The sequence below is a fragment of the Nelusetta ayraudi genome, unplaced genomic scaffold, assembly GCF_046127955.1.
Source record: "Nelusetta ayraudi isolate G7.1 ecotype Tasmania unplaced genomic scaffold, CSIRO-AGI_Nayr_v1 ptg000021l, whole genome shotgun sequence".
Classification (NCBI taxonomy): Eukaryota; Metazoa; Chordata; class Actinopteri; order Tetraodontiformes; family Monacanthidae; genus Nelusetta; species Nelusetta ayraudi.
Genome location: NW_027466071.1, coordinates 2,054,923 through 2,070,110, shown reverse-complemented (window position 1 = coordinate 2,070,110; position 15,188 = coordinate 2,054,923). Strand labels below are relative to the sequence as shown.

Sequence of the window (15,188 nt, the reverse complement as noted above, 5' to 3'; positions counted from 1 at the left end):
TGACTCATTTCTGCATTGAACTCCATTATAAGCAGCTTCAAACAGGCAACTTTAAGTGTGTTTTGCACACTTGGAATTCTCTCAATCACTTTTCAATGCAGAACTGAGTCAGTGAGCCTAAACCAGGCATGGGCAAACTACGGTCTAGGGACCATATGCGGCCCGTTAAGATTCTTAATCTGGCCCACCGCCTTTGAAGAAATTAGATTAGTAAGTAAGTAATATAAATTTCAGTAATTCTTTGAGTGTTTTAAGAGTTGTTTCAATAAAGAGTTAAATACCGTGGAGCTTCAAAGACACACATTTTGTTGCAACTTTGCTTTTGTTCATTTTCAATTGACATTAAAGCACATGTCTACATATCCCATGATATAGTTTTTCCTCCTATGAGATGGGTCACCAAAACACTCCATCCATCCGCTGCTGCTCCGGACCCCTCTGTCAGGTATTAGAACCCACTGTGGCCCACCAGTCAAAAAGTCTGCCCATGCCTGCCCTAAACTTTTCAACAGTAGTGTATTTAGAATCCAGAGTGGGGAAAATCAAACAGTGCTGCTACCTTGCACGATGATGTAGGCCGTGGCGTGGATGGTGTCCACGTTATTGGAGGCGAAGCAGGTGTACTGGCCGCCGTCCGCCTGCTCCACGTTCTGGATGAACAGCCCTCCGGACGGGGTGGTGTTGATGCGCGCGTCGTTGGGCAGCGGCGTCCGATCGGCCTTGGTCCAGGAGACCCGGGGCTGCGGCTGGCCCGTGGCGCTGCATTCCAGGGTCACGCTCTCTCCCACCAGCACCTCCGTGTTTTGGGGCTGGATCACGAAACTTGGCCGCGCTGGAGGGAGGGGAGAGCGTGGGAAAGGGGTGGGATTAAGTGAGGGTGGGGGTGGGGAGAGCGAGGCGGAGTGCAGGGCCCTTCAAAAGCAGAGGGCCCTGCAACATCAGCGCAGATCAGCTTTTGACAGCTCTTTTTTTTACGACAGCTAAAACAACATCCCACGCTTTCCGCAAAGACATGGGCAGAGTGAGTGTGAGCCTTATTGGGACTGTGGATGCAGCCGAGTCAGAGGAAATATATACACAGCGGGGAGGGGGGGAGAGGGAGGGGCATTTACAATCACACAGAGACAGGATATGTGCAACATCTGCTCAGGGAGACCAGGGGCCCTCACTGGGGGCCACCATCCCTCACCTGGAGGCGGAGCTCTGGCTCACTGGACACTGAGCTCAGCTGATCAGTGCGCTGACAACTACTGATGCGTTAGCACCTTTTGAGTGTGCGCTGCGTGTCATTACAGTGCTGGACGAGTCTCAACCGGTCTTGATCAAAAAGCCTGAGTCAGTGCAGTCTGAGACTGAGACCCAGTGAAGATGCCTCAGAGTCCGAGACGAAACCGAGACCTTCAAAAAGAGGCCTGGAGACTAAGACCAATCTGGAGGACTACAACACTGTCCTAAAGTAATGGAAATTTTTCAGGGCAGTCTCAAAAGGCAGCGGTAGAAATGATAATAGTCAAGCCATTCGAATTTTGATCAGTTCGATGTTTATGGTCAATCGCAGTATTAGAACTTTTCCTAATTCAGAATTCACATTTCACACGAGGGGCCGTATCATATGAGGTAAGAGATGGTACGAGGATCCCCGGAAGAGTAGCTAGTTTTGCCTGGCGACTGGTCCTGAACCCACTGACCCCAGTATGACATCCACCTCCTTCCTGAAAGGTGCTTCTGCAGAGGTGATTACTTCCTGCGTGAGGCTCTGAGAGCAGCGGTGAGACACGACTAAACATGGCTTCTTACACGGAGCTCCAAAGTAGCGCAGGGTGACCTGGGACGTCTTGACCTCGCCGGCTACATTTTTGGCCATGCACTGATAGACTCCCTGGTCCGTTTCCCTGGTGTCCTGGATCATCAGAGTGCCGTCCTCCAGCAGGTTCAGGCGACTGTCGTCACGCATGTTCAGAGCATTGCTGCCAAGGAGAGAGAGAGAGAGAGGAAAAAACAAAATCAAACTTTTATCTTTATTTTGAAAAAAACTGTCATGGAAACGCAGCTACTGATAAGTCACAAGAAAACTTGCAGAGGAGATTCACAGTTAGTGAAGAGAATTTGAATACACGCGTCACTAACTGGGCGGCTTACTTATTCCTGAGCCAGATGATCTGCGGTTTGGGGTTTCCCTCAGCCCTGCAGGTGAAGTAGACAGTGTTTCCTGACGTCACATCCACATCCTGAGGCTCCGAGGTGATCCTGGGCACCTCTGAGATAGAGAGAGGGAAGACAGGTCAACTGTTTGCTTGTTGTTAGAAATAATAATAAGTTAAACCAAGAAGATTCAGAGTTTAATTTTACATAACAGCCATAAAAATGAAGCCCAAGTTTTCCTTATGCCTGGCAAAATGGTTAAGAACAGGTGTAACACACACACACACACACACACACACACACACACACACACACACACACACACACACACACACACACACACACACACACACACACACACACACACACGCTGCTAGTTGTCTCAAACTGAGGCCAAATTGACAGAGTCCGACCATCCGACCATCTAAACCAGACACACAGCTGCTGGTGTAGGAGTGGAACATCTGGATGCACCGAGACCTGAGACACAAAGGCAGGATACACCTGCTGTGTGTGTGTGTGTGTGTGTGTGTGTAAGGTGTAGAGAGAGAGAGACACTGACAACGCATATATGGAGGTTCTGCATGTAGCCCGTGCAAGTGACTGGAAAAATAAGAAAAAGACAATGTGTGTGGTCATGTGACACTTCCTGTGTATCCAGGTGTGTATTTCTTTTGGCTTTCAGACACGGCTATGAGGTGACTCTCATCACCTCAAATCAAATGTGCCTTTTTCAGTCAGTATATTTACATGAGAATGTGTATATTTTAAATGATTTATTTTCTATATACTCTGTTTACACTGACTGTAGCTCGTGTGACTGAATACATGCTAATGCTAGATGTCTCTGAATATAAAAAAAAAGCACTACAGATATAAAAAATATTACCATTCATCATATTTGAAAAATTTCCATCCGTCTTGTGTCCAAGACAACAGCCAATCAAACAGGTTTTATTTGCCATGTACCAGCAGAACTGCCTCCCATCAGCCATTCCATAATAACCCTCCACCCTTGCGCTGTCTGTTTTGGAAAGAGTGAAGGGTGTTTTGGTCTTCGTACCACAGTTGAGCTCCTCCGCAGTCAGCGTCGCCACCGATCTGCCCTGCAGGCGGCTGGGGTAGTCGCAGGTGGCCGCAGCCTGAGCGTTGCCCGACTCGGCGTACTGCTTGAGGAGGTCGGCCAGCCACAGCAGCTCGCAGTCGCAGTTCAGGGCGTTGGAATCCAGTCGCCTACACACACACACACACACACATGAATTTGCACGTCAAAGAAAAAAAGAGCCGTGGAAGCGTTGAGCTGACAATGTGTTGGCAGCGTTGTGCAAGAACTCTCTGGCAGTTTGCGAGCTAAAAGTGGGCTGGCATGGCCGAGCTCAATCCAAACAGTGGGGCTCGAGTGGGATCACACTGGAAGACACTCTCCTCATGCCGTGGGAAACTATCTGTGCTTTGGCTTCCTTCTCTGATGACTGATCCCACAGTGAGGCCTTTATCAATGATGTGGCATTCAGACAATTTCACCAGCAGTTTTATCCTGTTTTGTGGAAGAGTTTGAGATGAACAAATCCCATTTAGGTCACTCATTTGGGTCCGTGGCTAAAGGCCAGGATAATGCGAGTATGTGGCAATTTCTGATATCAAAGAACCTGGAACTCTGGTCTGAAAAAAACGAGTCAGTGTGTGACTCATAAGTTCATCTAATAATTGTAATAATAATAACGAGCAAATTAACTTAAGCAGAGTTTGGGCCAGGAAAGAAGGCAGGGCAATACTTTGATTTTCAAACGATAACCAAAAGTCTCTTTCTCACTGTGGGAACTTTTATTAAGAAAAAACATGGGGTGTTCACACTGAAATTACCTGGGGAAAAAAAAAATCTTTCCCTCAGCCCCAGCCTTTGTGAGAGAAAAGTAATCAGTAGGAGGGATGGACCTTTCAGATCCCCCAGAATTCATTTATTCAATTCCCAGGAGCTTCACTTCGTTTGCGTTTGATGATTTGGAAAACGGGGCAAAACTAAGACAAACGACGAGAAGCGGTTGGAAGACGAGGTCCAGGCTTTGGGATCTTCTGTTGGAAGAATAGCCAACGAGCTGGTGGGACGAAATGTAGGTCACACGCCGAAACTAATTTACTGAAGGACCACAACAGTCACAGCGGGTCCAAGCGCAGCAAAAGTTTCTGAAAATGTTGGTTGGGGGCAAAAAGGGCTATTGTGATAGAAAGTTGGCAACTTGTTTGGTTTTGTCTCTAAACAGGCTGCCCCTCTGTAGACTGGGGGACACTGGGAGACCAAGGAGGTCCAGACACAGGCACCGTCATGGACTTGCAACCACAAAAAGTCCACAAAATTCAGCCATGACTGCAAACTATGGCAACTAAACAGCCAACAGAATTGCAATATAGAAGGACGACACCTGTACTTAAACCCAAACGGGGAGTTTGCAGCCAGGGAGGTAAAGGGCAAGAATAAAAATAAAGGTTGTCAATGTCTTAAGATCTTGAGTTACATGATGGACAAAATGACTCTCGACACCTTTTGATCTGAAGCTCGACAACACTTTAAAGTGCCTGCGTGGCATTGCACACAGGCCAGGACCTGCCTGTATCAGACCAACATGGGAGTAGACGAGAGATACCAATAGAGCCAGAACATTTCTGGCGCAACATTTCAACTTACAGTCGCTTCATGGCCTGGAGATGAGAGAAGGTTCCAGGGACTAGCTGGGTGATTCTGTTGTTGTGCAAAAACCTGTTGAAGGGAGAAATTAAAGCAGTATGAATTATCGGCGTGTGACCAAATATGGCTGTAGCTTCACAAACGCACAAAAAGGAGAAGATATTGGCTGACAATGTATCATACTTATCTATATCTGTGTCTGAGGACAAATCAACTGTGTAAAGTTAAGAGACAACTGGGAAAAAGGCCAAGGAGAGTCGTGCAACAAAGGGTCCAAATCAAATCTGGGTCACTGTGACACACTGACTTTATCTTCCATACATGGGATGTTCACTCCATCAGCCAAGCGACTGGGTGGGCCTGTAATGTGGCTTTTTAAAGATAGTTTCCTTGACACAGGACTAGAAATATGATCACGTTCCCACCCGATAGATTTCTCGGGGAAAAACAGAGTTCACATCGTTTTCTTGTTGTGTCACAGTCATAAAGAATTCCTCCAAGATGACGTATTGGAGGATAAACTGCACATGTTGACGAAAATCTCCTTCTACCATTCCCACCAGTGGGAAAGCCCAACTGTGTTGGGCAGTAACGAGTTACATGTAACGCGGTTACGTAACTTAAATACAAAACAGATAATTATAACCAGGAACATTGTTTCGTGTAATTAAATTACAATCACATCTGGAATTATTCATGAGTGCATTTGAATGACATCTGATCTTTTTTTTTTTTTTTTTTTTTTACAAAAAGGCTTGGCTTTATGTTTAATAATTGAATTAGTTACATTACTTTGATAAAGTGATTGAAACGGTTACACTCCCATTACATTTTAATAGGGTAACTTGTAATTGTAACCCATCGCGCTGGAAAAGTAATGTTCCCACAGTGCTAGTCCCACAGTGACTGCAGTGGGCCACAGCCATGGAGATATTCCACAACAAGCCGATGAACAGCAGGCAGCTGGAGATTCCTTTCCTCCTCTCTACCCACTTTGAACAGGTGTCTCCAGTTCCGCTCGCCGGAGCCAAAGGTTGGGAAGCATGGATGAACTGGGTGGCCACTGGCCCATTAAGAGAGGCGGAGAAATGGATGTTTAGTGAGGCCTTTTTGTTTTACAATACACATCTGGTGGAGCGTTTAGAATCAGGCAGCATCATGCCTGTGCATTGAAGAGGAAGGTTTATATCCAGATGATGAGGCAGAAGTAAGGAATTACAGATTCACACAGCTTGAAGTTGTTTGCAAATGAAAATGATTGATCGTTAACTCCCAATACTTGACAATAATGAGGCACTACTACTGCTACTACCTCTTCCACTATTACTACTACTAATATCACTGGTATTTAAACTTCTGGCTGTTGAGATCACTCAATTAGCTCAGCCAGCTCCATGGTTTCATTTTCTCTGACTAACTGTCCCATTGTGAATACTTCAGAGAACCGTTCAGAAATTTAAGAGCCAATAATTTATATGGCTCAATAACCTTCACAGCCTTTTCTGTTCAATAAACAAACTAAAAGGTAAAAGGAACACTTCAAATGGTCAAGGCCAAACAAAAGTTGCCTCCAGGGAAGTAAACATAAATCTGCTATATCTTCGCATATTATTTTTTGAATCCTTAAACAAACGAGCAGGGAACCACAGGGGCTTGTTAGGAGGAATTTAGCCATGTGGATTTATGGATCAAATTCACACTGCAGCTATTTATTCTCCAATGTCATGCTCTGGGTGGAAAGCACAAATACCCGGGACAATGCAAATACCCAAAAAGAGCAATTTCACAGAAGTAAATTAGGCCAAATATGGCTTTTTCTGTAACTTTGCACACAAAGTGGCGGTTAAAAAACATTAAATCCATTTCACGAGTTATAACCCATAACAAATGATTTACTCAGTCTGGAAAAGTGGTGGAAAAGTTGAAAAGAACACATGGCTTCACAATTTTATCCACCTTAAAGTTAGCAGATGGCTAAACTTGGAAGTTTGCAGTGGGCGGCTGAGCCAAAGCAAGCCGGTACAGTGTATTTCAATTGAGGTCAACGTTATCATTAAGAAAATATTCCAAACAAAATGCTTACATGTACAGCAGCTATGGGAATTTTTCCTCTTACAGTGCTGTGGCTCAGTTGGTGGAGCGGGTTGTCTAATGACCGAATGACCATTGGTGTATGTGTGTATGTGTGTGTACATTATTTATATTGCTGTGCATATTACTCTCCATCCGCTATTGGTTGAGTTTGGGAAAGCATTTCTTAAGTCGCTGCATTCGGAGAGTTTCGGTCAGACAAGATAAACTTACAGCCGTTCCAGCTTTGGTAGGTGAGTGAATGATTCAGGTTCCAGAGATTCAATGTTGTTGAAGTGCAGGTACCTGGAGAGGAAAAAAGGGGAAGAAAAAAGCCCAACAGGATGGTTTAGAGAGCCGTGATGGACTACATCTACTGTATTCTAGCAGGCGGCTCTATGAGCTACAAGAGGTCTTCATTAAAAATCCGAGGCAAGGCGTTTCTGTTCACCCGTCCATCCATGGACCAGAGTGTTGAAATAACTCTTTCAGATTGGTGATACAAGTGTCTAAATGAATGGCGGCCAACTGGCCGAAGGTTTTTTACATTGCGAGCAAATCATTTCAGACAGTTCAAATCCACTGCATATAAATCTATGGCCGAAAGTTGGCAATGAGATCGCCCTGAAGGTGAAACGCAAGTGAACAGATGATCTTACGGAATGCAAACACAATTCAAGGTCCATATACTATTGGGATGGAAAAAAAGAAATCAAATCGTATACGACCAAATACAAAAGGTTAGTGACAAAACATCCATGTGACGGATGACTGGCAACTGCAAGCCTTCAGTCAGGTTCAAGCAGGGAAAAACACAACAGTGAAGGTAGCTGCGGTAGCAAAACAGAGAGAAAGACAAAAGCGGCGTAGAATTGAGAACAATGCAGCATTCCTACAAATGTCTTTTTTTGTTGTTGGAAATGTTACATCTCAGAAGATCATTCTCGACCGGACTGGTGGACTTCAAGTCTTACTTTGGGTGTTGTCTAATAACACCCAAAATAAGGCATCGTGGTCCACACAGCACGGAAGATTGGTTTGTTTGAACCACTTAATCCCAGACTACACCGTGGACATGGAACACGCTGCACAACGCTGCAGCAAGTTTTTCTCCAAGCATGAGATGAAGCAGCTGGGCTTCTTACTGTCAGGACGACTTCCTGGTTTGGAAGATGATGGCAATACTATTTATTGTAATGCCGTGATCCTGTGTGATCCTCCTTTGCTTGCGTAACAAATGAATGGTGGCGGATGGTCTCGCAGGAATGTTAAGTGCATTGGTCTCTGGAGCAGCGCGTGAGATCAGGCTCTGGCATGCACACAGTGGGGGTTTGCGGAAGAACTATTAAAATGTATGCAATCTGGCCCAGAACTTGTCACCAGTGTATTAAAACCTTTTATTACTGCAGCAGAATTCAAAACAGCTGGAGGACATGGGGCCTGGCGCTGGAGTCGCTCTCACTTTGGTGAATAAGCTTGTTGGATTGGCTGAAAAGCACCATCTCCAACTCTCCTCTCACAGTACAGGAAGAAAGTTGGAACTGTAGGAGCCACATTGGCAGAATCATCTAATTCTTCGACGTCAGAACCTTCACCATCAGGAGCGTCAAATACACGACTGCCGTGGCTGGCATTTCTAAATTGTTACAGCACTCGTATAATTAAAAATAAGTGAGATGAACTGATTCAGTTGTGTAGAACTGAATAAATCCAGGTGTCATCGTTGAGAGAAATGACCATTTTGACACAATTCATGTTTCCCCTATTACGAAAGCTGATCAACAGGGAACCAACTCCAAGCACACATTATATTTTTGAGGTTTTTTTTTTTTTTTTTTTTTTAAAGGTAGGCCTAAATATAGATCCAAAACCACCATAGAATTGTATTGAAATTGAATTCATTTTGTAATTTACATTGCAGTTAGTGTAGTTTTCCAATCAAAACCAGATTGTTCATTAAAGGAAACTTATATATAATATTATTATATGTCCATTACTTGACAGCCTTTTCTTTAATCTTTACTGCACTAGAACTTCCAGGATTGTGGTCAATGAACTGAATGAACTGCTGTTTTATTATCGATGTGCTGGAAAACTTCTGGACAAATTTCAATGGTCACAGACAATAAATTCCTTTAAAGAGTCACAATTACACCATACATCAACCAATTATTCTGTTTTGGTTGAATTCAGAAAATAACAGATGCAACAGGGGTGTAAAAAAAGACATTGAAAAAAAAAAAAAACCCACAAAAAAACAACAAAAAACAACCAGCAGCACAGAACCATTGATTCCCTGAGAGGCAACCTCTGCAGGAAGCAGTTGAATGTCGTGGCACGGACACAAAACAAAAATGCAATGGTGCAGCACATCACAGCAAATGGACGGGACCTGCGGCGGTGCGACAAACGTTGCGCTGGTCAAGCTTCGCTCTAGAGCCGAAGCTGTGACTCGGGGCGCGGCGGGCGGGCGGGCCTTGCAGCACACAGCTACGCATCATGCTTTTAAAGCTTACACACAGGCGGGGAGGGGAGGGGGGAGGGGGGGGGGCAGGGTGGGGCGAGCGCATATCTGTCTCACTGATCACAAGACATGCGACTCATGCAAAAAAAGTCAGCGAAGGCGAGGAGCACACATGACATGCACGGACGCTCACAGAGGGGAGGGGGGGCGAGGAAGGGTGAAGGGGGGGGAGGAGTGGGATCGTATCTGCAGTAAAAAAAAACAACAAAAAAAAACACACTAAGTGAAGACCCTGTGGGAGGCCTACACAGTCATGACAGCGCTAACGATTGATTGCTGAAAATCTCCGGGAGGTCCGCAGTATTTCACTGGCTGCTTTTTTTTTTTTTGCTTATTACTAATTACGTATGACCATGTAGACCTTACAAGGGTTCATGACAATTCAACGGCGAACATTTCAGGGAAAAAAAAAAAAAGGAGGGATGGATACACAGGGAGAGACGGAAGGCAGGTGGCAGGACGAGGAGAGAAGGGAAAGGAGAGTTGGTCACTTACAGTTGCTCAAGAGAGACAAGCCCCTTAAACGCTTGTCTGTCAATTGATTGGATTTCATTCTTGTACAAATAGCTGGAGGGAGAGATAATCGGTAACATTAGTAACACTCACACGCAAACACTCACACACCATCATTTTTGCATTCTGCCTTGTTGTGAAGAGAAGGATGGACGGGGATCTGGCCCGCCATCGTCGGCTGCCCCCCCCCTCAAAGTGACAATGATGAAATGTTCAGACTTGATCTTGATTGCTGAAGTGCATTTTGCGCTGCCTCCCTGCGTGGGCACGAGCGACTGTAGCTGTGGGCGAAGGCTGACGGGCACAATACCAGCGGGGCCAGTTGTACAGAACCGAGACAAACTGTACTAAAGGTAAAGTGTGTAATATTTGGACATTTTGAAGAAGAAACAGCGACATCAAGTGGCCACATTTTAAATTGCAGCGCTCTCCTCCTCCTGAGTTTGCCAGTGATCTACGGTGGCCTGCACACCAAAACCTGGATGTCTCGTCCACCTTCTTCTTTGTTGGTTTATTTAAAGACATGAGCAGGCACCCCCAATTAGGAAACACGCTGTCAGGTGGGTTGGATTGTCCACACCAGGCTTCCTTAGAATAATGGCAGTGCAAGACGGCAGCTAACTGGGAGCAGGACTTTCTTGACTTGGGCCAATTCTAGAGCAACCAAGTCATTAATCAAAAACAAAAAAATCCCACCCAATTTTCATGACTGCATTGAATGAATGTGAGGTGATTAACAATCATATGGCTTGGAAAAGGGTTCGCTGTTATTGAACAGATGAAAACCTTTACAAAAGGATATATGCTTGTCTATTAAAGTCCATACCGTGGGGAACATGCAGCTGCGGAGAAAGTTTTCTCCTCCACACAGTGACAGATACAATAAACCTCTTCTTGGTTGGGCGGATCCAGACTCACTAACATGGCTCATCTACACATGTCAGAACAATGCGTGTCTCCTAAATTCAAAGTTCAAACCGCAACCAGTATCACGTATCACCAACAAACCGCACTGGATCCGGATCGGTGTGGATGGAAGTGCTACGTTGTGACTTGAATGCATCGTGACAGCTGTGGTGATAGTGAGGACGCCCGCTGTCCACACTATCGCGTTGTAAATAGTTCAGCCCCGGAGGTGTTCCTGCAGCTAGAGGTCCAAACATTTCTGGCTTCACCCATCAAGAGAAGCTTAGATCGCGTAGGGGTTCACATAGAGTCCTGACACCTTCTTTTTACATACATGTTGAACAAAGAGGGAAGCAGTAGTGACACTAGTTATCCCCAAATGAAAGGAGGAAGATGTCTTATTTCCTTTTGTCTGCATATAAAGCTCCCTTTAGTTTGACAATGCAAGCCAAAACGTTAACCCCATCTTCACACAGGTCGCTCTCTTTGGAATGTGGAAATGCCCCTCATTTACAAGGACGGCAGTCACCAGAAAGGCTGTCATAATGGACCAATCAATTTCAGCAAAAAATATTTTGGTTTAATTACACCGAGTGTGAACGTTTCCCCACATAATATCAGCCATTTTCACTTTGAGCACAAAATTGACATGCTTGGTGCAGCTCTGAAGGTGACCAATCAATACTAATGAGATGCTATAACAAAGTCTGCATTAAACAGAGTGAGTGCAACTCCCCTATTTGCACCCATACGGGACTACGTGATGAACAGTGCGAGCAGGGTCGGCATGGCGCTCGAGCACGCCGAAGACAAGTACGTGGACGTCTGCGTATTTTCTCTCCGATGCAAGGTGCGGAAACGTGATACTAAAACAGCAACGGCTTACAGCTGTGCGCCCTTTTATCTCCCATCTCCGTTTCGCGTTCCACCCCTGCGCCCGTGTTGAGGCGTGATGAGAGATACAGATCTCTGCACAGCACAAGTGACGGAATGTGCGGAAAAGAACATGCTTTTTTCCCCCTCCTTTTTTAAAAAAACATTGTATCATTCTTTGACGCAGCTAAAGGCGCCTTTAAAAAATGTACAAAGGTACATTACACGTACAGTACATGATCATAAATAATAAAGATGCCAGGAGGAATGTGACAACTCTTTGGAAGCAAGTGAGTTGACTCTCTTAGTTAACCAGTTTAAGCAGATATATGACCAGTAACACCAGGCAAATTATATATTTTTTCTTTGTTGCAAGGATTCAGCTTAAACTTAGAAAAATAAAGATCTTGAACCACAGAGTGAATATTTGGAAGGTGTCTTCAACCTTGGTTCCAAAGCTATTTGACTAACGACCACGTTTCAGGTGACAAAAATACAACTTACAACTAAAACTAACCACGTCATCAATATCATTCAGGGAAAGATTTGGATGTATTATGTTTTTTTTTTTTAAAAAAAAGACAATTAATGGAATAACCAAACAAAGTCAATAGTAATATGTTTGAATGGGAAAAGATGAAATAACTGCTGTGATAATGTCTGATTTTTCTTGTCACAACTTGAAAGGAATAAAACTCTCCATACACATACACAACATGTAGTCTCCATTGCTCCAACCCACTTTATTTGTTGGCCCGGGCCTTTTACGAGATTCTCATGACATGTCGCTGGAATTCTGGCCCATTCCTCTCTGAAGAACCCGTGTTATTGTGTCAGGTCCGTCTGTGGGCCTCTTAGCTCGCGCATGCTTCTTGTGCTCTTCTCATAAATTTGGACTAAGGTCAGCGCACAGGAATCTCCACTTTTTTTTGTATTTAACTTTGGGGTTTTTTTTACAATCCGTGACAAAGCTTTGAACTTTCTGGCGACGTCTTGCAGAATTCTTCAGCTCAAAGACATGGACCTCCTCATAAAGATAACCAACGTACCAGTTTCTTCTGCAGCAGCTCTTAAAAAAATAGCGACTCGAGCTTCGTCTACTGATTTGATTATATAGTTAGAAATCATTTTCTACTCAGTGCGTAGCATACGACTCCCCAGTTTCAGTGCTGTTTATTAGCATCTCCAAATTTGAAATGTTCTGTCTCCAAATCATAGTTGCAAGCCAGCAGTAGAGTTACAAACAAAGATGCCCCACTGGAGCACCCAATCTACTGCATGGTTTACTTCTGGTGCTATCCTAAGGTTCGCACACTTCAAACTTGAAAGAGCAGGACCACTATTTGAATGGAAGCCAAACACTCTTTCAGGTTATATATGTGTATCCACAACTCAAGCAAGTGCAGGTTTAAAAACAACCTCTGGTCATCGTGGTCTTAAAAATATATGGGATCATCGCGTCTATGACCGGTTAAGGTTTAATCGTGCTGCCCCTTAAAGAAAAAGAGACGGTTGACGTCACTTAAATTAAGAAACACGTCTCGATTAGACTCAGGAAGATTTTCCAGAGTTAAACTAAGCGCTCCAAGTGGCTTCAACATTAACCAAAAGACGTACATCTGTACCTATATGATAATCAAGTTCTTTGATAACATAAAAATAGATTCCCACATACAGAACAGCTACACAAAAACATGCAGCTAAACGATTGAAAAACAGTGAAGAGTCGCCAGGAAGAGCAGCGCTGACCCCTGTTGTACTCGTTTATGGCAGTGGTTGTGGGAGAGGGGAGAGTCATTGTATGGACAGGGAGACCAGTAGCTTCACAGTACATGGAAGGAGAAAATGAGTGGACGCAACCTCGGCCCACAGCCATGGACGCAGTGGTGAGACACAGAGAGGGGGCTTTTGGTTGGGTCACAGTGAGAAGAGCACCGTCATTAAAACAGCGGCTCAGTCGTTCTAGGACTTCATTACGACACCGCAAGCAGAGGAATGCACTCCCTTTTATTCATGCCTTCAGTGAGAAACTGCAATGTCAATAGTCAGGAGAATGAAAGAAAAGACATTAAATTCATCGGGTGACTACTGACTGGTAGTGTATGCTGCATCTCAAATGCTGCCTGAAGGTTCATTAATAGAGAGAAAAGTTGCTGCACCCTGCAGGTCCTGGACTGACACGGGCAAGAAATAATTAATTACATTGTTGAGTGTATTTGAACCTCAAAGGCTCTTGTCGTTTGGCCGCATCGCCCACCCGTAGGCCCCAACATTCAGTATAGCCGAGCACCGATGATCACTGGAGCGTTACCAAGTGTGAGAGCCGACGGGGAGGCGGGGTCATGTGGGTGACTCACAAAGTGAGAGACCACACGCGTTTATCAATCTGCCAGATCTGCCTCCAGGTCAAGGTTTCCAGACGCTTAAGTACAGGGGATCAGAAAAAAACAGGGACTTTTCACCATTGACACATTTCCCCCACGCTGAGCTGATGCACTTCTGCTGAGTAAGCGGCGCTCTGGCTGCAGCAGCTGTCTACAGTGTTTACAAGTCAATGCTCTTTTGTCTTGGGATGCGTTTCGTCATGACACCCTCCCGGCCCTCAACCCCCCCCCCACCCCACCCCGCCTTTCACCGACTGGACAAAGAGTGACGGGGAGCGGGGACGCTGCCACGTCGTCTTAACATCTCGAGCTGGAGCTCAAAGGCAAAGCAAAGGTGACATGAGGGCAACTTACAGATATTTGAGGTTTTCCAGGTCTTCAAAGGCCCCCCTGGGAATCCTTCGTATATGATTGTTGTTAAGGAGTCTGCGAGGAAAAGAGGGAAAACAAACAAACAAACGTGTTTATAATTACAACAGGGAGTTTGTTTTTGGCTGGCGAGGCATGTTTAAGAATCTAACTCAAGGAAAAGGAATCACACCGCATGATTTACACACGTTTGAGTTCCCACAGCAGAAGTATCCTGATGGGCTTCTGTGAAGTCATGTGGTCAGATTGCTTCAAAAGATTCATTTCGGCGGTGCGGATTGTAATCAAACTCTCGGCTTTTGTGTTTGTTGGGTCGCAGCGTTTCGCAGGACCTCAGGAGACATGTGCAAGAAATTATTTATTTGCATTTGCTTTTTTTCGGCAGACAGACAAAAAAAAAAAGAAGAAAATCTTCAAAGGATCCTTGGGACGTTATTATTCAGCCTGTTACAGGGATGAGCTTGTCAGGATATAAAACTGTCTGCATTCTGAATGGCTGACTGAATTATTTTCAAAAACTAAAGGGAAAAAATATCCTTAAAATATCCTTAATAAGCTCCAGCCAACTCGTATTTTTAATTTTTGATGGAAAGGCGATTGGATTTGGATCAGTTCACTTGATGCAATGCGCTAAAAGCGGCGGTACATCGGTTATAAATGAGAAAGCACTGAAACACTGTTTACAAATACCTGCATGAGGTCAGGTTTAGACTTAGTCCAGCTC

At 44.7% G+C, this 15,188-nt stretch overlaps 1 protein-coding gene across 2 annotated transcripts in view; it reads right to left on the bottom strand.

The window, feature by feature from the left end:
* The window catches only part of pxdn (peroxidasin), a 49,119-nt gene that overhangs the window by 21,941 nt on the left and 11,990 nt on the right, over positions 1-15,188 (bottom strand). Inside the window, exons 3-10 of one of the 2 annotated variants that reach the window (XM_076027591.1) lie at positions 14,450-14,521; positions 9,915-9,986; positions 7,130-7,201; positions 4,826-4,897; positions 3,206-3,375; positions 2,140-2,257; positions 1,798-1,967; positions 560-832 (exon numbers count right to left, since the gene is read on the bottom strand). In XM_076027591.1, coding sequence (XP_075883706.1) covers positions 560-832; positions 1,798-1,967; positions 2,140-2,257; positions 3,206-3,375; positions 4,826-4,897; positions 7,130-7,201; positions 9,915-9,986; positions 14,450-14,521 — 1,019 coding nt within the window. The remainder of the gene's footprint in view (positions 1-559; positions 833-1,797; positions 1,968-2,139; positions 2,258-3,205; positions 3,376-4,825; positions 4,898-7,129; positions 7,202-9,914; positions 9,987-14,449; positions 14,522-15,188) is intronic. The other variant, XM_076027592.1, reaches the window with a different exon arrangement.